General features: G+C 43.0%; 1 protein-coding gene and 1 long non-coding RNA gene across 5 annotated transcripts; both read right to left on the bottom strand.

Moving 5' to 3' along the window:
• Window positions 1-2,946: 2,946 nt before the first annotated feature.
• LOC113170723 (protein SOGA3-like) lies at window positions 2,947-21,842 on the bottom strand. 4 transcript variants are annotated; one of them, XM_033326394.1, is made up of 13 exons: window positions 21,235-21,842; window positions 20,782-21,006; window positions 20,523-20,681; window positions 20,175-20,246; window positions 19,548-19,867; window positions 19,267-19,426; window positions 18,806-18,875; window positions 18,048-18,594; window positions 17,830-17,959; window positions 17,367-17,689; window positions 14,380-14,547; window positions 10,783-10,884; window positions 10,407-10,474 (listed from the first exon to the last, which is right to left on the bottom strand). In XM_033326394.1, exons 1-10 carry the CDS (start codon window positions 21,373-21,375, stop codon window positions 17,579-17,581), a joined length of 1,935 nt encoding a protein of 644 aa, XP_033182285.1. In that variant the 5' UTR covers window positions 21,376-21,842; the 3' UTR covers window positions 10,407-10,474; window positions 10,783-10,884; window positions 14,380-14,547; window positions 17,367-17,578. The 4 variants fall into 4 exon arrangements, with proteins under 4 accessions (XP_026228726.1, XP_026228723.1, XP_026228724.1 ...); XM_026372941.1 differs by lacking the exons at window positions 17,367-17,689; window positions 17,830-17,959; window positions 18,048-18,594; ... (5 more) ...; window positions 20,782-21,006; window positions 21,235-21,842 and adding exons at window positions 2,947-4,316; window positions 5,299-7,159; window positions 7,322-7,401; window positions 7,652-8,194; window positions 16,244-16,636 and having other exon boundaries at window positions 10,187-10,474; XM_026372939.1 differs by lacking the exons at window positions 10,783-10,884; window positions 17,367-17,689; window positions 17,830-17,959; ... (6 more) ...; window positions 20,782-21,006; window positions 21,235-21,842 and adding exons at window positions 4,201-4,316; window positions 4,398-4,433; window positions 5,299-7,159; ... (1 more) ...; window positions 7,652-8,194; window positions 14,802-15,966 and having other exon boundaries at window positions 10,187-10,474.
• Window position 21,843: 1 nt separating this feature from the next.
• Window positions 21,844-23,150, bottom strand: LOC113170724. The gene is made up of 3 exons (XR_003299662.1): window positions 23,078-23,150; window positions 22,913-23,003; window positions 21,844-22,036 (listed from the first exon to the last, which is right to left on the bottom strand). It is a non-coding gene; the product is annotated as an uncharacterized LOC113170724 (long non-coding RNA).
• Window positions 23,151-26,646: the final 3,496 nt, after the last annotated feature.

Raw genomic sequence — 26,646 nt, 5'->3', positions numbered from 1 at the left:
CAGTCTTTCACAATTTGAGCCTGATGAATCCTGGCATTGTCATCTTGCCCGTGTCATCAGGAAAGAAAAAATCAATTGATACAATGATCTGGTCATTCAGTTTATTCAGGTAGTCAGCTGACCTCATTCTTTAGACACATAACATTACTGAACTTAGACCTGACCAACTGCAGCCATCCATCTATTATCCTACAGTATCTGCTTTTCCTCTTAAGGACACCCTGGACTTTGATTAGTAGCACTATTGCATTGGATTTGATCATGCAATGTGTCTGAGTAATGGCCAGTCTAGTGTATTTTTCCCCAAACTGATGGATTTGTTGAATCTGGGTTTCAAACATAAATGGTCATCAACAAGGATACAGTACACTGCATCCAAGACTGCAACTCTATTTTAAAATCTACACCTCTCCGGTCTATTTAAAAGTGGGGAAGGAATTCCAAAAAGCTAGTGGGTCTCTTCCCAGGCAGCCATTCCAGACATGGCAACTCTCCTTCTTGCTCTGCACGGTACATTGAGTCAGGTCAGCCAGCCTGCAACCTGTCTCTAAACATCATTCTGTGAAGTGCAGCACCTGGAAGACATAGAGAGCAGTTGCTAAAATCATCAAGTTGTACACAACTGATCTATCTGTGTGTGGCGGACTGGCAACCTATCTACAGCATTTTTACTTCTATATCCTTTCATTCCTTAACCACTGTGCCTGGTCACATTCATTCATCTTTTCAGTCAGCCAGCCAAACTGTTCTAGGATCTGTCCAGATATTAGTGATGCAGCCGCCGACTCCTGCTGATAATAGAAGCGTATCTGAAATTACAACCTTGCTAGTAGGAAGAGGGGGAGACAGAGATTCACAGTTTAAACAACATTTATCTATTTATTTATCATCAATTTCATTGCACGGAAGTCTGTGTGTGTTACAGTGGATGGTTGTGTGTGCACTATTTGTGGCCTGTAAAGCGATGCATCAGTGCACAGATCAATATGCAGCTGCCTGGAGCTCCACAGGAAGTCAGGGAATGCGCTACAGTCAGCATGGCTCTATACCAACTCACCAAGATAAGGAACAGACACTCACACATGCACATACACGCACACTTGCACACGCATACACACGGGTCAGATAAGTGCCAGAAAGCATCTATTTCAGGGCAGCAAGAATGGCAGTTTGGCAGGTGCCAGAGGCTCTCCGGTGCCTGGAGGTTTCCTGTGAGGGGTGTGGGGAGGGCAGTGGAGATGAAAGGCAAGTAGCCAGGAGACACTGAAGGGCCAATGAACACTTTTCCAAAGCAGCAGCAACTGGGATGTTACTGTAGCAACTCACAGCACTGACCACGGACAGACAAAATGCAACTGCTGTTTCAGTATAGTTATTGTATGTTGGAAATCATCAAGACATAGCTGTATAGCAATACTATATAAAATAACTTTATTCACTCCTCCTAATAACTAATGCCCACGTAATCTAAAGTGATTCTAATCTCCTCAGAGTGAAAAGAAATGTTCTGCAAAGATATACCTAAAGGCCAGGTGAAGGTCTAGTACGGCTGTGTGTCTAGCTTCATTTCTGAGGACACGGAAAAAGCCAGAAGCCAAACTTGCCCTGACACCCATCAACAACGAAAACACACAACTGCTAATTAGAATTCCTGTGTAGCAGGGTGGTCTCAAGGCTGTTTACTCAGAGCTGTGAGCAGATTCAGTCTTCAGCGTGGACCTGCTTTGGTCTAGACACTTTAACTTAGATCGTAGATGCCACTGTTTAAAGATTTGATGGGTTTGATGGGTAAAAGCTTTTCTGTACTACCATGAGCCTTACAATCACCATCCTGTGTGCATGTTGGTAGCATCTCAAATGAAGGCAGACCTAACAACCCCATTAGTGTGTCAACAGCTACTGGCAAAATAAGAAAAAGACTATTGTCACAATTAGCTGCTGCATCTACACGGATGACAATCATTTTGTAAAGTAGCTACAGCCACTCTCTACTTGTATAATTAAACACAGATTGTTCCGTAAATTCTTTCCAGTGCTATTTTCTTTAAGCAGCACTGGAATCAAAACAGTTAGCACTGGTTATATAATCAGTTCAGCATCTGGAAGCATCCAGACCTGAGCACAGGCCAATACTGGGAAGCTACACTCCTGCCCAACCTTGACAAGAGGAAAACAGGGTGAGACAGTCAACACGGACTATGACAATATTTATATTTATATGAGCACCGGGGTAGGATTTCTGGCACCATAACATGGTCGCACCTGTTATGTCGGTCAGCCTAGAGGGCCAGCTTTCAGGGTGAGGGGTCAGGTGTCTCTCCCTCTCGTCTGTGTTTGTATGTGCATGCGTGTGTGTAACTGATTTATTTACCAGACAATACTTGTCATTATGTTCATGAAATCGTGTCATCAAGTATAATGGGGTTCATTACAGCACTGTGTGTAAACAAAATCACAAACAAAACATTTTTGAAGGAATAGATGCACACTGTACACTAACATAAACAGACTAGACTCACACCCCCACTCTCACAGTGATGAACTGTTCCTCTGCTGCTGTCACGTAGCTCTGCAGTCATTACTCAGAGGAAGAGATCACAGTGTCACCAAACATGTCAGCCACAGAGATTAAAGCAGCCAACCTGTCGTCTTGGTTCTGGTGCTTCATCTTTGTGAGCTGAACAGTCACCTAGACCTCCTCTTGATGTAGCCACAGAAAAAAAATAAGTGCAAAGTTTAAGTAATTGACTTCTTTTTAACTATATTCATCCTGGTTTTCACAGTGCCACTTTACAAATGGGCTTAAGCTGCTATGACAACTTTTTGAATCGTAATTATTTGACACACATCATCAAAGCTGCACAGCATGATATAATATAAATGTAGCTACAATAGTGTGTGACTTGAAAAGAGAGGCACAATGGTTTTGGTTAAGTCTGTATTTTTATTACACAAAAAGAACAGCAAAGGCATCATCTTCATCATGACACGACTCACTACTGTAAGTCAAAAAACTGTGCTAATCAACTGAGCAATGTCCAAACGTGTGTCCATTCAGAATTAGTAAAAGTAGAAAAAAGGCTTTTCAATATTTTCTCTAAGCATCATTACTTGTATTAAGCTTGAAAGTCTTGTGTATGACGTTTAACCTTTTGCATGGAAATCATCAGGACAGCAAACATAAAGGCCATTACAATGTATTTAATTTTCAAATTAGGAAAATGCATACAAAGAAACCAGCCTTTGGTACAAAGATATAAAAAAGAACCTCACAATTGAATCCATCTGGTGATGTCAAGTAAATATTGTTTTTGCTTAATCATGAAAAATGTAAAGCAAGTCATGAACATAAAGCAAAATGTATTAGTCACAGGCAAGGTACAGTCCAGGAGTCCAGGCATTTACTCTAGGTTTTATTCAAGAAGATAGAAAACCAACACAGAGAGTGATGCTGGGGAAAGTTTGAGTTCAATCACCACTGTCTCTGCAAACAACATGACGCAGCATAAAGTTTATGTGCAAATCGCACACAAAACAGTTTGCGCACAGAATTCAGAAGATATTAAATACATCCTTCTGGACTTCATTTGGCTGAAAGTTTGTAGAGCACTTTAAAGTGAACTTTTAGGTGTAAATACATTAGACAGAACAAAAGGAGTAGTGACTGACCTGTTGGTAGATCTGCAAGGCTATACTAGTCAGAATGCAGGCTTCAGCAGACTGTAGAATATCCATTCAGATGGTTGGCATGAATGAATGACGCACTGGATGTGACTGTTCACTGGAAACTACTGTCTTCACCTTCCTTTTATGGTTTATGCATGGTGGCAGGTTAACCAAAGCATAATGCTGAATAACTGAAGCTACTTAAGGTCCTTTTCTTGCGTCCTTAATCAGTCAGACTCCACTGGATTCCACATACATTCTAAAGATGAGTTGGTGAACTCACAGCACCTCTGAGTCTGTAGGCATGAAGCTATTTAGGTTATGTACAACAGTAATGAACAAAGAGAGGACTAGAACACAGGTTATCGCTGAAGGCTTGCTCTGGTTATCTCAAACACAGAGTGAGGTGGAGATCAAATGATGACTGTCTCTAAGTGAAAGGCATGTGAGTAGCTAAACGATGAAGTGTGTTTCTGGAGGAGGAAGGACGGAGGCACGACTGGAGTTGCAGAAGGAGATGAAGAGGTGGAGGAGGAGGAAGTAGGGGAGCGACTGGCCCATCGGAAGGGGAGACGTCGATTGGCTGGACGGGCAGGCCTTGAGAAGCTCTTCTGGACTGAAGAAGAGGAGACAGAAGACTCGTCGTTCTCCTGCAGAGAAACAAGTGAATTAACATTTAGGATTATCATGTCATCCTGTGAACAACAAAATCAGCCACACAGATACTTTACATTTTGTCACGTGTTCCATCTGTAGTCTTCTTGATCCTAGGGAAAACAACAGGCATATTTCAAACACGAAACATTAATAGTTTAAGTACGCTCATGTGAAAAGTCATTTCTTCTGGTCAAGCTGAACATCTGCACTAAAATACCTTACACAAGCTACTTTAGTACTGCTGCCATTTATCAGCACTTCACAGTCATCAGATTTTATTTGGACAGCTCTCCTCGCTGAGGCTAAACTAAAATAGTGTCTCTAATTACATTCATTTCATGAGGTCAAATAAAATTGACTTGATAATCGCTCCCACGATTTCTTTAACATTTGCATGACTTTAAAGCACCGTAATCACTTCAGCTTTCTCATTTCCGTGGTCTGCCAAGGGCATTTAGTCAGCTGGCTTCTTGCAGATACTTCTGTAATTACAACACAAAAGCCAGAAAAACACTTTCACTGCAAGGCCCTATGGAAAGACTAAAAGATAAAAGACAAATTGGTGAGGGCATAAGACCTCCTGCCAAGTTTAAACTTTAAATGCTACACTGCCAGTTCTTTTGTTAGGAGCCTTTAAGCAATGGAGTGGCCCAGATGCCCAGATTATAATGGAGACATTGGCCTGCTTCTGTCTGTTAGCACATACCAGAAATAAACAAAATTCCCACCAGAGCTGTCCTCAGTCAAGGGCAATCGTTTAGTATTTCACAGTGAGAGAGAATGAAATGTGCAAGTTCATCCAGGTCCACATTTGGAACTGGCCTTGAAAATATAGTTGGATGTAATTTGCACCTAATTATGCTTTAGTCAAAATAAAATCTACATATTTTGATTGAAGTAACCGACAGTGAACAGCACACCTGCTATGTAGCTTTTATTTTTGACTACCGATTGTGCATATCAGACTCCACCCACCTGCATTATAAGGTGTATCCCTTTCACACCCATGGCACTGTGGTTGCTGAGCTGTGTGCTGTGTGCTTGGCAGGTGTGTGAAGCTTGTGTGTGTCTCAGACTAGGAGGTGAGGTTGGAGGGTTCATGTCCAGCACATCCAGCCCTGTGATGTCCTCCTCCTGCCTAAAATTAAGATTAGGACTTATAGCCGTCTCATTCTTTTGGCTCTGGTTCTGTTGAGCCCGGGCTGCACTCTCATAATTCTTCAGAATCTTTTCCAGTGCCCCATAGTTAGATCTGGATCCTTCAGGACGTGGGTACGCAGCCAGAGTGAGGGGCTTCCAGGGATGGTCATTCATCATTCGAGGCCCAGGTCTGGAGGAGTCAGACTGGGAGGGAAGAACAGACACATGTCTTGGCTGTGTCTGATGCCCTGGCTGTGTCATCTGTCTTTGTTTGTTCTCAGCAGACGGCTGCTGGAGTGAGACACCCATTCTGCAGTGCTGTTGCTTTGCTCCATGGGGATTCTCATTCTTGGAGCTGGAACCCTCCGCATTTTGACCTGGCTCGGTACTTACAGGCAAGACAGGTTCAGAAAAGAGATCCTCTGTGACTGCTCTGTGCTGTACTTTCCTGGAAGGACTGTTTGCTATTTGAACTATGTGCTTGACCTCCGAATGGTGTGCAGAACTCTGAGATGTTGCTGAGGTGGTCTCCCAGAGGCTAACCTGTGGTTGTTCAGCTGAAAGTTCAAAAGGGGTCTCCTGCTTCATTATGACCTCTTGACCATCAGGACCATACCTTAGTCCCCTTGGCTGGACCTCAGGATTCTGAATTGTGGAATCGAAGTTAGAGAGAGATAATGTGACTTCAGGATGCACACCCATGATGCTCACAGTGACATCAGAATAAAGTGGTTGAAATGTAGTCTCCCTAAGGTAAAGCCCATCTGATGCTGAAAGGACTGGCTGGCAACCCACAGAGGAGGCATCTGTTACAGTAAAACACTCTTGTTCCTCTACTCCACGACCCATCTCAGCTTGAAACAAAGTTCTGTTGAACTCAGCTGTTTTTTGTTCCAGCATTACGTTCCTTCTGGAGCCCTGAAGGTTGGGGCTGGCGGGTGCCACTTCTGACGACAACAAGGGTGAATCTACGGGCAATTCTTTGACAACCAGGGGCATCTGTAGCTCAATGCTTTTTAAGTTTCCAACACCAAGGTTGTAATCTGTGTGCAAACCTTTCCCAGCACTACGTATATTGACTTCAGAGAAGCTCTTTTGTACTGTCCCATACGCAGACAACTTACTGCTGCTGAACTTGCTCGTATCACAGGACCAGCGGTTGTGGCAGCAACCTGTATTACAGTTAGAATTAGTAGGTACAGAGCATGAAGCTGCCATACCATCTATGAAAACCTTTCCTTCATTTTCTTGTAACATAGCCTCAAACTTCCTGACAATAGATGGGCTGCTACACTTTTTGTCCACTAAAACACAAGGGCTATGGCACGTTCTCACTGTCATCTTGGGGGATTCTGGGATATGGAGTTCTGTGTCTGGATGGCTTGGGGTGCTCAGATTCCTGGATGAGCTACGAGGAGGGATTGGTGGAGCTACTGTATCAATATCAGAAAGTATTCCTGGTTTTGTCTGTGTATCTGGATCAGTGTTACTGGCTCTCCAGGAGCCACACTGTGATCTATTGGCTGGACAGGTGCTATTTGGTGACAAGGATATCCAGTTTTCTCTCTGCAAGGCACGGAGATCATCATAGATCTGCCTGAGGTCACAGGCAGCTTCATCCACCTCCACCCGTGTTTTATCATGGCAAAACAGCAGTTCACTCTCCGCAGGGAGCCGCACTGATTCAGATGGATTCCTGTAGACAAAGGACTCCAGTCAATCTATCTATATAATTTAAATACAGCATAAATTATTCAAATTTTTAATAGTGCCATTAAGACACTGCTTGATTAGTGAGTAACTGCTATAGTTCCATAGTGGTATGAGTACGTTAACATAACAATGAGAATTGATATACCTCTTATCGACACTTTTCTTTCTAATCTCATCCTGGTAGCTACAAAGCTCCTCACTTACGCGGGCTATCTCCTTCAGAGCCTGAGACAAAGAGAAGGGGAGACAGAGACACACTGCTGAAGTACACAAAAATAGTATATCAAGAGGTTTCTCTGTTCAAAGAAACCTAGGAATGACAAAGACAGGCAGACAGGAGACAATACAGAAACAGTCTGGATCAAACAAAGTATTTGACAGCAGAGCAAAAAAGCCAGACAAAGCAAACACTAAGATATCTCTGCTGCATATAAATAGCCCTTTTAGCAAATAGAAAATAGCTTAAAACACTTACGGCATTGAGAGCAGTGGTGTTCTTCTTCTTGTCACTGCCATAATTCAGTTCTGACCAAAGGGAGTCCTCTTTTGCACCAACATGGACACTCTTTTCATTCCCTTCAGAGACATGTTTCTGTAGTCCTCCACAACCAGGAGCTCCATGAAAACTAGCATTAAACACTGCTGCATCCTCAGGTTCCTTGCCATCAGTGCCTCCAGATCTCAATTCATGTCGCACCTCAGGTTGAGAATAATCGTTCTGAGTGAACTGATTATCAACATTGAATTCACAGACACTGTCTGCCTGAAAACAGGTGGACTGGTGATCATCTGTGCCATCACGACTGATGTTTCTGTTATGACCAAAGCCAGGTAAAGGTGCGCCCCTGTTTGCTTCTGAATGACTAGAGCTGCTGAGCGGCTCGGAGCGGGAATTGTCACTAAAACTGGAATCTGTGCTGCTTGTACGTATGCTAAGCCTATGCACAGCATGTTCATAGTCTTGTCCTCCGCCGCCCAGTCCCGTCCCCTCTCGTTTGGACCTCACTTCGCAGTAAAGCTAAAAATAAGAAAAAATGAAATATGAATAACATGTTTAAAAAACCCTAGAGTATGAGCCTACAACCTACATTATGACTGTACTTATGCTCCTGCATTTTCACAACCTAATATCTGATGATGAGAAGTCAGACGAGGCACCTTTTAACAAATCTTATACAGTTCATACAAAAGTATGTGAACCTTTTGGAATTTAATGGTTTTCTGCATTAATTTGTCTTAAAAGATTATCTGATCTTCATCTAAGTCAAGGGTATTAACAAATATGATAAAAGCACAAAAAACCTCATATAGCTAGTATGATATAATATGTGAAACCTTGAAATAATGACCTCAAAAAAGCTAACTGGAGTCAGGTGCTGACATGCCTGCAGAGTTGTAAAGAAAATTAGTTGGAGGTGTGGACTAGAGCTACTTCTACTGACAAAAATCAGGGTGTGGCCAGCTTGTAGTGATTGAGGGGAATTCCCAAGTGTATCAAAAATTCTTCAGGATAATGTGAGAATGTCTGTACGTCAGCTGAAACTCTGTAGAAGTGGGTGATGCAACAGGACAATGACCCAAAACACTGGTGCAAGTCCACAACATACCTTTTCCACTAACACTATGAGCGTTTTATAAAGATCAGATAATGTTTTAGGACAAATTAATGCAGGAAACCGTGAAATTCCAAAAGGTTCACACAGTTTTTCTTGCCACTGTATTTAGAACAGCGAGGATAAAAAAAAAACATTCAAAGAATTCTTTCAAATTAAACTGGATAACCCTTGGCCTCCTACCATGGAATCTGAAAATAGTAACTATTTCATGTTGACTGGGCTCTCTTCCCATCATGCAATGTCTACATGAGCCTTTTAGCCTGCCTTTTTCTCTGCTGTTTTTCTCTCTCATTTTCTGCTCTCAAAGGAACAAATGAGAGCCACATGTTTTTTTTCATAGCAAATTGCTCCAATGGCTTCTCACTCTGTCCAGCTACTTGTATGTGGCTTCCCATATTAAAAACACTCATCTGATCTTCTGGATGTGTCACAGTTTAATCTGCTGGTAGACTTGTGCTTTGCTGCGACCCATGCCAAACTGTCTCTGTGTTTACTTTTGTCCTTTCCTTCTCTCTTAGATACATAATTCTACAAAAATTATTTTCCCGTCTCTGTTCTGTGGAACAAATGTAGAAGTTCTCATTGGGCCTGAAAGTCTATGGATTGCCTATTTTGTTCAAACACAAACTCACAATTCAAAAATAAGACATGAATATACATTATCATGTAGTGGCAGATTCAAATTTCATTTGTTTCATGTGGCTTTTTCTGTTTAAAAAACTGTGACAAAATGATAAATATGTGAAATGATCAATTTCAATTAGTGAGCTTTAACTGACACAAATATGCATATCTCTAAATTCCAACATTACCTTTCCTTGCAAAATGGTTGACCAGTTTGGCAAAGTTACTGCGTACAGTATTCATGTATTTTCTATTAGCCACAAAAGCGTTAATTCAATTGTCATAAATAAGATTTATTGTTTTGAAAGTTTAACTTATGAGGCTTTTTCTGTTTCATGTCAGCTTCCTTGTCTTAACCACTCCAATCATTGCCTCTGTCTCAGTACAGAGATTAGAGACCTAGGAGATCCCTCATTCTGCTCCCTGTGCTACTTCCTTTCTTCATATTCTGCCGCTGCACTGATCATGGATATTGTTTTGACGGTGTTGATAGTGAACAGGATGTAACACACTGAATGCAGCTTTGTGCACAGGAAATGATATATCATACACAACGGGCAAACATTGTAAGAAGGGAAAATTAATTATGAATAGAATAAAAAAATATGGAGATGTCTTATATGATTTGAATTATATTACTTTTTCCTCTGTCTACTGTCATTCTTTGCTTTAACTTTACATGAAACCAACTTTAACTGACTTTAATTACAAATCAAATAATTAAAAATGTAGACATATTTTAAGTCAAACTCACAGTCTGCATATCTTACCTCTTCTATTTTTCTCTGCATGTCTTTCAGCTGGCTCTCCCACTCCTTCCTCTCCACATCAAACCTCTCCAGCAGCTCAGCTCTCTCCCTTAACCAGTCCTTCTCATTGTGCTCCAGCCGACAGCGAAGGTCCATGGCGGTCGTGTGTGTGTCTGCCAAGAGCCTCCGCTGCTCTTCCCTCTCACGGCGGAGAGATGGGGTCTCACTGCACTGTGATACCCCAGAGCCAGGACCTGCAGTTGACTGAACTGCTCCACTAGTCAACCCAGCACCCTCTCTAGTCTCCAACTGAAGCAGAAGAAGAGACAGGGAGTGTAGAGGACATAGAGGAGGAGAGAAAAGTGAATGGAGAAAACAGTCAGTAAAGGACAGATTTAAGTTGGAGAGAAGGAGGATGAGAGCCAGATGACAAGGCAAGCAATGAATGAGTGATTGAAAATGTTAAAAGTGGAATTAAGAGAATGAAGGAGTGGCAGGAAGAGAAGGTGGAGGAAGTGGGGGAATAATGCACCATGGGGAGTGTGAGTGGGTTCAGAGGAGCAAAAACGGAGAAAGGAGACAATACTGTAACATAGAAATGTCCTGTATGAACTCACACTTGGTAGCTTCAGAGGTGGAGTGTCTTTTCTATGGAACTTCACTAACACAGGATACAGTGCAGGATATCACAGTGTCAGACACAGCACAGCAAAATATGTCTGCAGAGGATACACGTGGCCTCTGTCAGTGTGCACCAGTTTCTCTCAACACAGATACAGCCAAACCCATTAGTCCTTTCAGTGTTCATATTACAAAAATGCAGGTTTAAGTTTAATTGGATTTTGCTATGCACTGCTAAATATTACTTTCACCAACTTAATTCAATTTTCCTGGTCATTTCCCTTATAAATTTAATTGTGTTAGGGGCAAAAACTAACTAAAGCTAAGCACTAAATGCTAAACTATACCCTTATTTAAATTATAGTTCTAAATTAGGAAAAAGTAGCTTACAAACAGACTTATTTGTCTTAATTTGACAAATACAGACTGTCAAGTCTTGGTGACCTCTAGATAAAGTAATGATACTGGAAAAATGTGAAATGTCCTCTATTAAGGACTCTGAGCTGAGAGAATATTCTCTCTTAAAGCACTTACAAATAAATCTTTGTTTTAGTATATACATCTGTTTACCCTGTTGTAAATGTGTGCATTTACAATGAGGTATACAGAAAATAAAGAAAGAAAAAATGTTGGTTTTGGAACTGGAAAGAGCCCAAGACTACGCCTGTGCATGTGCATGTATGCATGTGCAATGAGTGTGTGTGCTTAAGGCAGTGTGTGTTACAAAGAGAGAATGCGTGAGCGAGTTTTTTCGAAGTTCAGTCACAGACATTGACCAAAGCCTTCTTACAAGCCTCGGTCATGGTACTATTTCTGCCTGTGGCCTGGGGTCAAGAAATTATGGTGTAGAAAAACAAGTCAAGCCTTTCTGTCTGCCTGTGGCTCTTCTCAAACTTCTCCACAATTACAGATGGACGATGATGGGTGCTCTCCACAGACTATTTAAACATCCAAATGTAAACAAATAGTGAAAGTGCAAAAACAAGATGCTTGGAGTCAAAATAAAAGAGTTGAAGGCCATTTTTCATTGACTGAGACAGCTAAGGCAAACCATGTTCTTCAAGGAAATTCTTCAAGGAACTGCATCCAAGCAGGGGCACAGGTTAAATGCATCACAGCCAGTTCAGGGGAAACACACTCCTGCAGCTACTCCTGACTACAATGTCTGGCACAGGGTATTTAAAGGTAACTGTGTCACCACAGTGACCCACTATAAATAGAGGACAGACGGCCTACAATGTCACATTCCGAAGGGAGGTGGAGGAACGAGGTGAAGAGAGGAGGGGGAGTTAGCTTCTAAGGCAGAATGAGTTGTCTCCTAGCTGCCATCAGCTTTCATGAATCACTGGCATGTGAAGAAATATGCCTGAAAATATGCAGCCTCAAGACCTCTGCCTGGGACCTTGGACGCTTGCTCGGTATTTGGTGGTGAAGATGCCCAAAAAGGATGTGAAAACAACATACAGTAGTTACTTTCATAGCCATAATCTTTTGTGAAGAATGGTGTGTAATTAAAATCTTAAGAATAGAGCATGCATGCAACTGTTGATAAGCTCCAGCTACGGCATGTTGATGCCTAATTGACTCACTTGGGGCTTAGAACCTATAATCTCTGGTGTAGCAAATATATGAAATACAATAACAGCTAAACCAAATAATTCAAATGATATAAGGATATAGATAAACTGTATTATACTCCATCTTCAGAGCTTCGGTCTCTCAAACACAAATGGCCAGCAGAGCAATGAAAGTTGTGCAAATGTCATTCCACTTACAGGTGAACTTAAAATGACCTCAATTCCTGCTAATGTATTGGACCCAAATGCTTAACTACAGTATTCACTACTCCTTCAATTCACTAGCTTCCAAGTCTGTTTAATGCACTGCGGTGTTTGGATAATCCTCTGCAGCTTTCTGTCCCGCCCTCTGATGATGTGCTAATACTTTTAGTTTATCTTCCAAGTGCTATGACGAACAAGCAAAAGCTAACTGTCAGTTAGCAATTGAGAAACGGTTTATCTAAGTCCTCTAACTGAGTGACATCAAAATGTTTTTCTCAAGCAAACATGCTAATTGCTAAATTACATGTCAAACTGCTTTCTAGAACTGAAAGCAAACCTACATTTTGTTACAGACACATTGACTCCTAACTGTCCCACAAGGAATACAAGAAGTCTGTAAATTAGTCACTTGATTACAAAGCTGTAAATGATTTCAGATAACTTGACTTAGCAGCCTTAGATTAGCACTTGGTAAACATGTGCCCAAAAATATAAACTGTGGCAGGATGTGGCACCAAGACAAAACAACTATTACAATGGAGCTAACTGTGCCCAGTGTGGCTCAACACCAAGAAGACGGTACAAGTGTCTGCACATGTGTCTGAATAAATTCAAAGTTAGTGCACACTTACTGTTATGTGCATGTAGACTATGAGCACATATATATATATATATATATATATATACTTTATAAAGAAGGACATTTATCCTGTAACAAATGAGTATTCCTGACCTTCTTAGATAGAGACGCCACACATCTACATCGCGACTCTGGTATAAGCATCAGTGTGTATGTGTGTGGCATCACAGCATAACTCTGTGCAGTAGATTAGGCCTCCTTCTCCCAGTGCCTCAATGAGCTTTACGAACAAAGCAGAACAGTAAATGTCTCTGTTTTTATAAGGCTCTCTGTCAGCTACACTATGAGAGGGCACAGAGCCAGGAAGACAAAGAGAAGAGGTGGACAGTAATATCGTGCAGCCTACTCACACAGAAGGACAAAGACCGATATTAAAGCAGCTAAACTATTCATAGTAATCTACGGTATGTGTATGCTGTGTGCTATGTGACAGGAATGAGGCTCAACTACCAGATAAAGACACTGTTGTTACAACTTCATAAAAAAACTAAAGAAATAACAATGACAGCAAGATGTAAAGACAATCAGCAGTCAGATTCAAACTAAGCAAATATCACAGCATAAAAATTAAATAAGCTTGAACCAATGTAGACCGCATAAATCCTTCCTGTGATATAATCAGAAAAAAGCTAAATCCTAAAACCCACATTCCTTTGAAGAATGGCTATTCATGGTTCTTCAAGTGATCTGTGCAATGCCTGACACAACATGGCACTGGTATGCAAACTTAACTCTCTAAGTATTTTCTCCTCATTTCCAGAAATACTTGACATTAGCTAGAGAAAGCTATTAAAAGCCAAACTGGCTGAGTTTGTCTCTTCAGTGCAAATCTTTTGTCTATGCTAGGTCTTGGATTGGATCGATGCCAGGGTGACTTATCACCATGCCATGTAGCTGACGAATGCGACAAGCCCAATTTACACCATACTGGACACCAGACAGGCAAAGGAGAAAATACATAAATGATAAACAAGATACAATACAGATACTTGTTTAAATAAATCATTTGTTATGTGCACTGCTTTTTTATAAAAGCCCCGACACTGTTCATACCCACATAGCAATGCATACATGACACACACACTGCTATCTAAAACTGACAAAATCATTTGTTAACAGCTGGTTTTGATTTCTAATATTCATCATTATACTTTCATATTATCCTCACCTACCTGTGCAATCCTGCATTTGAGCTCAGTCTTCTCCAGCTGCCAGGCACATCTGTCTCTGGTGTATTGCAACTGCAGTTCGCTCCTCCTCTCTTCCTCTCTCTTTACCTCCACCTGCACTTCCTCCAAAACTTTCTTCAGGTCCAGCAGAATCCTCCTGTTCTCTCCTCCCTGCATGGAGACAATCAGCAGCAGTCTCATCAGCCAGATGACCTGTGTCTCTCCACAGATTTTCCCACACTTACAAATCTAGCTAAACAATAACTTACTGTTACTGTTAAAGTGGTGGGTCAAATTATCATATATAGTATCGAAAGCCTGATGAATATTCTGGGATTAGGAGCAAATTCACTGTGCTCCTGTCTCCTCAGGGCACTGTACATTAAAGATTTAGCTTGGCATGTATATTAAATAATTGCAATTACTTGTATGTCAGCCACTTCTCTCAACAATAATTCCTTCTCGCGCATCCACTCTTCCTTGTCCTGTTCATGTCGCTTTTTTAAATCTTCACATTTCTTTTTAAGTCGAGTTTGTTGCTGCTGCTGGGGTTCGGGACTTGGCCACATTTGTCCCCTGAGGATGTCAGTCTGTATCCCTGCTCCACCTTCTCCTCCACCCGGCGAAGCCCCGAACTGAGGCTCGTAGATCTGAGTGAAGACGGTAGGCGGAGAGGATACCCTCCTCAGCGGGCTGCGGCTTTTGCCCCTACCTCTATCTGCCTTGGCCATCCTGGAACACGGCACAAACTCCCATCCCTGGGACGGGACGTATCCGCCGCCAGCACCGCCCCCACCGTGCAGTCCCGAGCCGTTCATAAGCGCACTCCACATTTCTCGAGCGCATCAAAATAACTCATAAAAAACGACCTTATTAGATAAAATAGGGTGTTAAAGCTGGTCTCTATACTATTTCACAAGTATCCGCCTCTGCATTAGTTTATTTATACGCAGATAAAACAGTTTTCAGTTGGCAAACAACGCATAATAGAAGAGCCAACTATCCAAACCCGGCCAAATCCCCCGTCGGCCACACAGCAGCACTGAGGACCGCTGTGCTCATACAGGCGACAGGACTGGACACTTCTGTCACCTCCATATCCTCAAAGAGACAAGGTCACGCAGTCATACTGGTGCCAGATCCACACGGTGTCCTGGTTTTCCCCATTGAAAAAGGTCCTCACTGCTGCACCCCGCGTTGTTGTCCTTTTACATGTTTACTTCGAAATGTCAGGACGCACTGAGGCGGGTCTCTCCCCTGCACGGAGTCGTCGTAGGCGACAATCCAGAGCTGGCAAAGACAGACACCCAGTAACCACTCCGACGCGAATGGGAGAAGTTCCCAAAAATATCACGGAGCGCACTGATGTAAGAGCAGGGGAGTATATTTTTACCCCCTGTAACCACCGGTTTATTCCCCTAAAGCCAAATAGCTGCAGGCGCCTGGAAGACGTCCATCAATCAAAGCGGCGCTGCTCTAATTACGTCGCGCTGTATCCATGGCAACAAATCAAGCTGCGCACTTGACGCTAAACCTGATAGTGAAAAACAGCGAAATGTCACTTTCTATTACTAAACAAGCGGTAAGTATCATAACATTGGCTGTAAGAAAGCTAGTTAGCCTACCTTAGCTGTCCTTTAATCCGCTCCGTGCTCTTCTTTACTTTTCTGCTAACCTAGCATGACAAGGGGATGACTATCACGAGGACCGAGGGGTGGGACTCCATTCATCTCGACTGAAATGCTAAATACACAGAGGTCCTCTGGAAAAGTGAAGCCCTGCTGGGTGGTCACTCGTCACAGGAGTTACCTTTTACACAGAAGTAGTTAAACACTAATCATTTGAGCCACTCAGAAGAGACCCTTACCTCCTGTTTTAAGATCCTCGGTGTTGCAATAAGCGTCCCGTTTCAAAAACAGCCCACAATTTGTCCAAGTAGCTGGAATAAAGCCCTGACTGGAGTGCCGTTCAAAACGGAGCTTAAACAACTGCAGAGTGAGAGCCCAGAGCTCAAATGATGCTTTCATTAACGGGAATAAATTCCTCCTTTCTCTCTCTCTCTCTCCTTCCCTCTGCCTCTCCTCCTCTCTCCACAGCTGGCCCTAATATGTGACGTAAAAAGAAATGGACCGGTTCCGACCCCGTCCTGGTGGTCAGGTCTGCTGGTTTCCACTGATCCACCATCAGCACATTTTTTTGGACTGAATTTTTCAGACCCACCCAAAGGTATTTTTACACAATTCTGAATGTCACAAAACCAACATCCAAATAAGGGTAAACTGTCAGTGCTGCTCCTGTTATATCCCCAATGGATATCTGAATGATCTGTTGCAGACTATGTCGACACAGACAGTATACTGTGGTTGCCTAAGAAGAGCTTGCAAGAGACATGGGCCATGGGTTTGTTTCAGTGTGAGACAGTGTCAGTGCATGACTTCAGTCACAACACAAACTTCAGTATGTACAATGTGCTGAACCGTTTGTGGCTGTTGTCGTGTGAAAACATCATAAATACACATTGAGGCTGTTTTTTGTTTCCACAGACTCATTAAAAAACAGCATGAGCTGCAAAAATATGGCACACAAGCTACAAGCAAAGCTGATTTTCACCTTTTAGCAACATAAGTGTCTAAGCTCTTGCACTGTTGACAGCAAAGTTTCTCTTACACCATGTGTAACATTATTTTAAAGGCCTTGCATAACCACACAGGCCTTTCCAGTTATTGTGGCTGATTAGACATGTGCTGAGATAAAACTGACCCAAGCTGTGCTTGGAATTATATAATCAGTGTTTACACTGTAATAAGAGTGAAAATAGTTTAAACTACAAGGAAATAGAGTCAGATGTCAATCAAGGACACACCCGCAGTAGAAAGAGACATCTAAGAAGGCATAGTAAGTGAAAACATCTGTGTGGGTGTGTGGGCCTTTGGTAATGTAAAATTTGGAGCTTGTTGTCCGTAAAAACTCAGAGTTAAAGACATACTCACCTAAAACTCCACGGGCACTCCAGTGTGTTTGGTCTCCAATAAATGTTGGAAGCATCTGAGTAGATGAGTGGCTGTATTCATATGTGGAAAATGATAATGCCCTGTACCTTGGGTGACCTTATGTGATGTGTTAAACATAACAGAATCAAAATGAATGAATAAGTAAAAAATAAATAAATAATAAAAATGTACTAAATGTTATATTATTTGCGTTACAGAACAAAAAATAAGGTGAAAAGGAATACCAATTTAAAAATGGTGGCATACGAGAGTGAGGAAAACAGAACAAGTATGAGGATCAGCAAAATAATGGGCTGAAACATCTTTAGATGTTAAAGTTAAATGAAGGGGGGGTGTAGAGTAAAGAGAAAAGAGCAGAATGACGCAAGAAGTTAGAATAAAAAGTGCATATTGAACAACATAAACATTTTAGTTATTCTTTCATTTATTTGCATCAGCTTACAGACAGTGGCTCCTCCGCCTGTTTATCCTCCTGCTTAGGGACATCAAGTCGGTCTATGAAGCTTTGCAACTCCTTTCTGAAGGCCTTCATCTGTGCGTTGATGCGATACAGCAGCTCGTGCTCTCTGATCCTGTAGAGTGAAGGCAAAGCATGTTTGGTCTCCAGCTATATTGATTAAATTACAAATAAGGGATGGTTGTTGTTCATTTCTGGATTACCTGCCACCTTCATCGTCGTCATCCAGTCTGGCAAACAGCTCCCCGTTGTTGACGTATACTCGGGCCTCAGCGATGATAGTGCTGGTGTCAGTGATGAGCCTGTCGATGGTCCGGCCCAGCCTCTCCGCCTCAATGCGGATGTCTATCATATGTTGCCGGTCCTTCAGGCTCCTGGATAAAAAACGACTGTCTACAGGTGAGTAAAGGGAGCGTGTTGGGGTGAGGCAGCGAATGTTCCTGACTTCATCCGAGTCGCTCTCCCCTCCAATAGGGCCCTCACGCTTGCGATGAGGTGGGAGGAGACGAGGGGAGGAAGCGGAGGCTGAAGGGGTGTCATCATCCCGTCCTCCGTCGCTCTCTGCGTCACTGTCCCGCGGGCTGCCTCGAATGCCCAGGTGGGAGGCCAGGTCGTAGCGCTGCATGTTGGAGAGCAGCACACGGTTCTCGTACTGGAGCTGCATAACCTTTCCGCTCAGTTCGTTGATCTGCAGACGTGCTGCTTTCAATTCCTCCTGGAGGGCCTCCACTTTAGCAGGGTCAGCTCCACCTGGGGTTAAAACAAGGCAACATTAAAAAGTGGAACAACCTCTGCAGATGAGACTTTAATGTGCAGCTCCTGGAGCCTTTATGAAACACAATATTTTGCCTGATATGATAAGCTGTAAGCGAACAGATAATCCTTGCCCCATAGTGTAGTTGTTTTGTCTCATGCAGTAGTGAAACAATTACTGAGTGATAATGAAAATTGAAAAACAAACCTCCTCCGTGTCTGGATCCGGCTTCATGGGATCCAGCCTTGTACTTCAGTTTATTGAGTTCACTTGTCACCTAAAGATAAAAAGAGTTATTTATGTTTATCTTTAGTTTAGTTTTGTCTGTATTTTATATGCATAAGGCCTAAATAACAGACAGCTTATATAAAAGGCCTGAAAGTCATTGCAAGCAAACAAGAGACACTTCTAAAAATTATATCTTACTTCACTGACATTAAAGTCACTTTCTGTAGTTTAGTGATATCAGAAAACATACATCATATGTCATTTGAACTTCTTCAAACAAAGCAAAACAGATAGCAGTCCCAGACAGAGTAACTAAATCAGTCTATTTCTATATAAATATATTTTCATGAAACAGTTTAAGTATTTAGGCCTAAAGTCACAAGTAGTTTTAGAGGTTGCATTAACGATACAGGGGCCCTGTTTGAGCAGCTAAAAACAACCTTTTTGTTCTCTTCTTCCACATCTGCTAAATTCCTGCGAAGAAGTTCTGCCTCATCTTCCACCAGCTGAAGCTGTTGCCTCAGCTCTGACAAGGCCTCGCCTTGCTCTCTGCACTGTTGACCTCCACTGCCAGAGCCATCCACTCCTGCTGCCGCCAGACTAAGAGAAGAAACAGGCATAGATAACCCAAAATTTTTTTACTTGTCCCAAATTGTGTATTTTATTCTTCTGAATATAACAATGATGATCATCGTGTATCTGGTCAGTAAATTTAAAGTACCTGTCCTCCCTCATGTCATCCAGCTCAGCCTTCAGCCCTCGGTTTTCCACCTCCAGTTCCACAATCTTCCTCCCCAAGATGTTTGCCTCCTCCTCCACCAGGCGTAAACGGAGCTTCAGCTCTGATTCGCGGGTGGTGGGAGGCCCTCCAGCCTCACCTTTGGGCAGAGGGCTGTCTACATCCCCGTAGAAGGAGCGATACTTCTGCAACTCGTGCTCCAGTCGGTCCTTCTCCTTGTCGATCTTTGCCATCTTTTTCCTCATCAGGATGGCTTCCTCTTTGATAAAGGCTAGCTGGCATTTCAGATCCTCATTTTCTTCCTATAAAGAGGACAAAGCATTTTTTATTAGGCCACTAGTTACAGTCTTCTATTTATTTGGAAAAAGTCAACACAGTAGAATATAGAATGAATTGTTTCATTGCCTCATATACTGTAGCACATAATGTAATTGAGTGATAGTCTGGTTTTTCCTAATCATTTTTTTTATTCACTATTATTAATGAGTTGTTGATGCCCAGTCCTGTATAACGCATGATCTTAATTTGGAAACTGCATTTGAAAACAACTTCATTATTAAATATTGTGGTTTACAACTACATAATCTCATAATATAATTGCTGACTCACCTCGATCGGGGTCTGTGCAGCCTTTCTCTCTGCTTTCTGTCCATCCTTACTTCCTTTTCTTTTCAGTGAGAGCTGCAGAGCAAAAGCAGTTACATCATCATCAGCCCTCTGTTTTCTTTCTGAAGCCAGTGATGTCATCCAGGTTTATGGAACACCAAAGACCCAGTAATGGAAAATAGTGGACTACTAAAAGCTGCCCTTAAGAACATTTCTGGAAACATATTAAAATTTAGACTACGTTACTGATTAAGCAGGCTTATTTCTGACTTTGGACTTATGGAAATAGCAGCATTAACACTGTGAGAATGGAAAGGTGAAATAAACTGCACCCTATGCTAAGCCCCTCACCTCTTTGGCTTTCTCCAGTTCATTCTGCAGGGCCTGCTTGGTGACTTCCACTTCTATCAGCTGCTGCCTCAACTTCTCGTTCTCCTCCTCTGTCTTGGTCCTCTTCTCCTCCACGTTCTCCAGCTCGTGGTGCAAGCGGACAGACACATCTTTTGCCACCTGGGAGAAGGCCCAAGACAAAGGAGGCAGTGAAGGAAAGATAGTTAATGAATGAATGATAGAATAGTACAGAATGATGCTCCTTCCTCCACACACTCACCTTCAGGTCTTGCTCCAGACTTCTGAGCAGCTCTCCGTCCACCTGGCCGCTTTCTGAGAACCGGAGCCTCTTTCTTTCTGCCTTCTTGAGTCTGTACTGGAGGATCCGACAGTTTTTGTTGGCTCTCTCCAGCTCTCTGCGCATGTCCTGCAGCTGGCAGGCGTCTTCCTCATAAAAGGTGTCCCGCATCTCATCCATCTCTGCCCGCATCTCCTCGATTTCATTCTAAAAAAAAAAGGGGAAGGATTAGGCTGCTTCACGAAATAATTCTACCCAGCCTGTGCCCACAAGGAAAACTGGTCACAGCCTTTTAAAAACGAACCCTGAAGCTATATATCGTAGTCAGTTTCAGCTTCATGCAAATACAACAGGTGCGACTATTGCGCATACAGAGTGTCAAATCTGTCAGAAAACCTAAATAGCCAGACATGATGATAGATGTAACCAGTTTACCTTCAGATCCTCGTTTTCATCCTCCAGCCTCTCTATCTCTTCTTGCTGCCTCTGGTCTGGCTGTGGAGCCGGCTGTGGGCTGTCGGGCTCGGGGGACAGCTCCGGCTCGGAGGCCGGTGGGGATGCTGATTTCGCCTGCATCTTTGTCCCTTTCTTCCCCAAGCTCTTATTCAAGTGAAACTGTATCAACTCGGATTGCAAGCATCCCTCCTTCCAGAAGCCGGGTCCGCAGCCTACTGTGCCTTTAGAGCTCTTTTTGTTAGCGGTCGTCACCGCGGCGGCCTCCCCCCCCCCTCGAGTTCTTGCTCCTCAGTTTAGGTGATTTGGATGCGCAGGGCTGGTCGGATACGACGCGCTCTGCTCTGGAGGGTGAGGAAGCATCGGCAACAAGGCGGGGGGAGTCTTCTGGTGTCTGGACACCGCCTCTGTCTGCCGCTGTCGCGGGCCTGCTCAGTGTCGGGCTTTCAGCACCAGCAGCCTGGACAGCAGCCGCGCCTCTGACGGCAGGAGCGCCTCCGGCCTGCCGCTCCCTGCCAGTGGAAACGGGAGAATGACCTCGGCTGCTTCTCCCTCCCCCTCCCGCTCCTCCTTGCTTTAACGTGATGGGCTTTGACGAGGTGCCACCCTTCTGTGCAGCCTTAGATCCACCGTCTTTGAGCCCGGCCGGGGACGACGACCGCTGCTGCTTTCGGCTGCTATTGTCTGCCTGCCGCGGCGAGTCGGCAGAGGACGGGTTCATCATGGTGTCAAAGGCTCAGCTCATCCTCAACAACATTCATCCCCTTCACCAGTATCCCTGTAGCTGGAAAACAATGATCTTTTCACACCTACGGGCTGCAGAAATGACCTATGCTAAAATAAAAACACTCAATACGGAAATGGTGTGCGCTACAGGTCGAGCGCAAAGTCCAAGTTTGTTACATGGACTGATGAGGATAAGCTTAAAAGAAGCGCTAAACCAGGACGCAGCTGAATTTCACATGTGGCTTTTTACATAAGGCTAATTAGGCTAGTGTCAGAGGAAGGAGTCTAGAGACAGCTACGTGACCACCAGTGATTTTGCACTCGGCCACTGTTTGATGGATGTGTGAGATCAATTAGACACCCCACATTTGCGTCATGCGCACTGCCCAAAGGGTGATGGGCGAGAGAGAGAGAGAGCAAAGAGAAGGTAATGTCAGTGGCTATTAAACATGGGGCAGCTGCCAGCCAATTAAACCGCGCTGCTTGTTCAGTTGACAGAAAGCAGGTTTTGAGTGGCCCCTGATTTGATTCCCAACCCGAACCGAAAGAAACAAAGGATGATGCTCTCGATAGCCTACCAGATGAGCCACATCCAGGCTAATAACTAAGAGAGCCGCTTCCTGTCAGCCATCATCTTACTCCTCACATCCAACAAGCCCGATGACTCAGATGGATGGAAGATGAGCTACAGCCTAAAAGTGCCAGAAGCGGCGGACACAATTATTATTTTACCAACTGCAAAGTTGGCACAGCTTATGCATTTTATTTTATTTTATTGTATTTGTCTCGTAGTTTTTTAAAAGCACCAACAATCGGGTGCCTGTGATACAGTCTCTCTGTCACACAGTCCTCACTCAGAACTGAAGAAAGAAATCAAAGATGAGAAAAGCCTCGTTTTCTAACAACTGGGAGCAGCAACAGTAAATCAACCCACCTTGAAGGCCTGTGTGCAGAACATACTGTGGACAGTCAGACATTTGCCCTTCATTCAGGTTACACTTCTCCCATTCTTCTAAAACCCGAAGCTGCGCTCAAAGAAAAAGGGTTTGGGGTATTTTTTTTTTCACGTGGAAATAACGAAGCTCCTTGATTTTCTTACCTTTTTTTCTGGGTGTTGTGTCGGATGCTGAAGGGTAGTGGTGATGGGGAAGCAGAAGGGAATCTAACTCGAGCGCCTCCCGACCACCGAGCAACCTGTTTCAATATTCATGACATTACATCATCGCTGGGAGGGCCCGGGCTGCACGCAGCACCCCTCTCTGATTGGAGGACGACAGGAAGCATCCTCTGTCCTGCTCCGTCTCTCTGTGGCTCTCTGAGCAGTGATTGGATGTGGACGGTGTTTGAATTAACCTTGACTACTTGGGCACATCTGAGTTCTTCAACAAAAGGACATTATTCCACAATATTTTACAGTAATGCACGACTCTACTGCACTTTGTCCTCATCTTGGCACAAACTAAGAGGCTCATCCAAAAGCCTATTTGTTTCCTATTCATTTTATTTGACTTTGGTTCAATGATCACAGTGACTCATCTTTTTGCCACTTGTTATTGAGTCATAGAGGGTGTTATTTTAAAGCTGCATGACTGGGTTTTTTTAAACGCTGACAACTTTGGTAGTCTCAGTGTTATTGTCTCTGGGCCGTCACCCTGTTTCTCCTATCTTCCTTTCTGTCTCAGAAGAGTCTTGTCATGTGTAATTCTGCCTACTAACTCTCCAGGCATTAGTTTGAATCTGTCAGGAAGTGCAAGTGTGAAATTAGGGAGAATTAGGTTTAATAACAGGTTTACACGTGTTTTCGGTGCTCGGGATGATTAGGGAACAAGCTCCTCGCTCTAAGCATCTTCACTTTGATTGAATTATATTGCAGTGGGCCAGATCTGCCTTTGGGGTTTTTAAATCTTGGCCGACTGCCTGCCTGAGTAAAAATACTACACCAACCAAATGGCCCGTGGTTGTTTAAAGACACATTGAAAATAAGGTGTACTGGTGCTGTTTGCATCTGTAGGACGCAGAAAGAGCCATGGATTGGCTCGGATGGAAAGCAGGGATTTGCTCTGCTCTGAAAGTTTTATGGCATGGATTTTAGCTTACAGCCTCTTAGCCTCCTACCTCTGTGCAATCCATTTGCTTCTGTCACCGCCGGTTTTACAACACTATATTTTGATCCATTCCCAAACAAGACTTCTCTTCATTGTAATCACACTTTAATTTCCCAATTAGGTGCTCTAGGCCAAGTCAGCAAGCTTTGGGCAAGAAGGATGATCCATTTTCTCTGGATAAAATAACAGATGTTTGGGGTCTTACACCCCCTTTCACAGTGACACGTGAACATGCACGCATTCATCACTCTTTGCCCCAAGACTATTCAATCATTGGCTTTCATTAAAGTGACAGATGTCTGAAACATGGAGGCTCCCATGTGCCAGACAAGATTACTGTGCTGCGTTGTCTGAAGTAAAACAAAAGAAGGTGATGTCTAGCTGAGACAGAGCATTTCATGCTCTCAGAAAACATTATTTTCTTTATCCCAAAGAAATGTTGATTCCTCACACTGTGACTCGTTGCATTAGGTTGCATATTTTTACATTTTTACATATTTTTAATCTAACAGTTTGAGTGTGAATCATTTTGGACGTGTCCAGCTTCTGGGGTTGTTAATCTGCTTTCACTTCCCAGTGCTTGATCCCATATCATGCAGGTTGAGAGCTAGAGTGGCTGTGACAACAGGCTATGAGAGAGAGAGAGAGAGAGAGAGAGAGAGAGAGAGAGAGAGAGAGAGAGAAGGCCTGTTGAATATCTATTTAAAAGTCACACCCTCATTTATTTCACACATGCACAATTCTCTCTCATTCTCACTTCCTCTATTATTCACAAACGACCCTGCCCTGGATCGTCACACTAACACCATGTGCAGACAGGGACCTCTGAGGATGTACTCACTGTTAAACTATATCAGTTTTTTATCAGAGATTTTGATGGCAATGTGTAGCCTAGCTCATAATTATATATGGAACATTTTCACTTCTAACTAGAGGAACATACATGTTAACTAATCTCCACAATAAATTTTATAAAGCGATTGTTGAAAATGTACACATACAGAATCCTTCATTCATTATTTATAATAAATTAAAAAAGGAAATATAGGGAAGATGCGACCTAAAAGGAAAAAGAAATTACACAATATACACAATAACAGATACAGTAAATCCTCTAACAAAGTTCCAGAAGAACAAACGTCTCTGCAGCCCTCCAATACGCTGGGATTTATGGCAGAGTGACTAGACTGTCTAGTCACTCTGCCATAAAACCCAGGATCTTTGCCCCAGGATCTGGATCTTTGCCCCAGGATCTGGATCTTTGCCCCATCTTCACACAGAATCTCAGAGTGTGTCACCTCACTTACTAAGGACCCTTCTCTACTGATTGCTCAGTTTAGCCAGACGACCAGCTCTTGGACGAGTCCCGGTTGTGCCACACATCTTCTGTGTGAGAATCATGGATGTCTTTCTGCTCCTGGGAACCTTCAGTGAAGCAGAAATGTACAGTTTGTATTATCAGCTGTGAGCTGTGTGCATTTCCATGTCCATGTCCATTTAATGTAATTTACCACATGTGGAGTCTCAAGGTGTAGACACACCTCAGTAATGAGAGAAAGGGGAGTTGTCTGAGCTAAAATTCAAGTGTTGCAAAGGGTCTGATTCCTTATGGCAATGTAATATTTCAGTTTTGTTCTTCAATATAACATTAAAAAGCCATACATTGACAAGAGTGTGCTAATTGGAGTTTAAACCAGCACATACCTCTTGAACTGGCATACTTTTGCTAAGTTGCAGGATGAAAAGTACAGTATTATAGAAGTCATTATAGAATCATTCTTAGGAACCTCTGTGTCATAAAGTATCTGTTTAACAGATACTATCAACCGTCTTACAGCCTCCTCTGTTGTTTGAAGGGGATTGAAAGAAGAAGTAATGGTGTGGAGCACAGAGGGAAAGGTTGCTGATGAGGTTATACTTTTCTGTTCCTGGGTTGTGAAATTATTACTCTGTGCTGAGGAATAACACAAACATTAATCTTGTAATACCCCTCTGCTAGTGAAGGCCTCCCACTCATAAACTCTGTGGGGGGATCTCTCTCTCTCTCTCTCTCTCTCTCTCTCTCTCTCTCTCTCTCTCTCTCTCGCTCTCTCTCTCACACTCACACACATACAAACACACACAGAAATGTGTATCTCTCTACCTACTACATGACTTCACATACACAACCTTCCCTCTTTAACCCACCCCCTCATACACTCACACACACACGCACAGCTAAGCACTAAAACTTGTTTGATAGTTTATTACACGGTTGCTGTTTCCCACATCGACCTCAGCTGAATCAAGAAGGAGAAGAAGCGAGGGGAGGGGAGTGCAGCAGCATGTGGGGATGGGAGGAGAATGAAGGGATGGGGGTGTCAAACAGCTGCTGTGTACAGTTACCATGGAAACCTTTGTCTAAACTCTCAAAGTGGGAGGAGGATTCAACAGGGATGGACAATGTTATAAATTACAATTTAAGAGATTTTTTCCTACTGTCTACCACAGATTTGCCTTTGCCACAGTTATTTTTCATGTTTATTAGACAAGCATCACATGACAGACATAACCCCACCCCATA

The sequence above is a fragment of the Anabas testudineus genome, chromosome 16 (genome assembly GCF_900324465.2).
Source record: "Anabas testudineus chromosome 16, fAnaTes1.2, whole genome shotgun sequence".
NCBI classification, from domain to species: domain Eukaryota; kingdom Metazoa; phylum Chordata; class Actinopteri; order Anabantiformes; family Anabantidae; genus Anabas; species Anabas testudineus.
This window is presented reverse-complemented; position numbering and strand designations above follow the sequence as displayed.

Coding starts and splice junctions, on each gene's coding strand:
- LOC113170723 (XM_026372938.1), bottom strand. CDS start 15,209: ATGTGGAGTGCGCTTATGAACGGCTCGGGACTGCACGGTGGGGGCGGT. Junction 8,195..10,186: donor TGCAGAGAAAAATAGAAGAG/GTAAGATATGCA, acceptor TCTTATTTTTAG/CTTTACTGCGAAGTGAGGTC. Junction 7,160..7,321: donor AAGAAAAGTGTCGATAAGAG/GTATATCAATTC, acceptor CTTTGTCTACAG/GAATCCATCTGAATCAGTGC.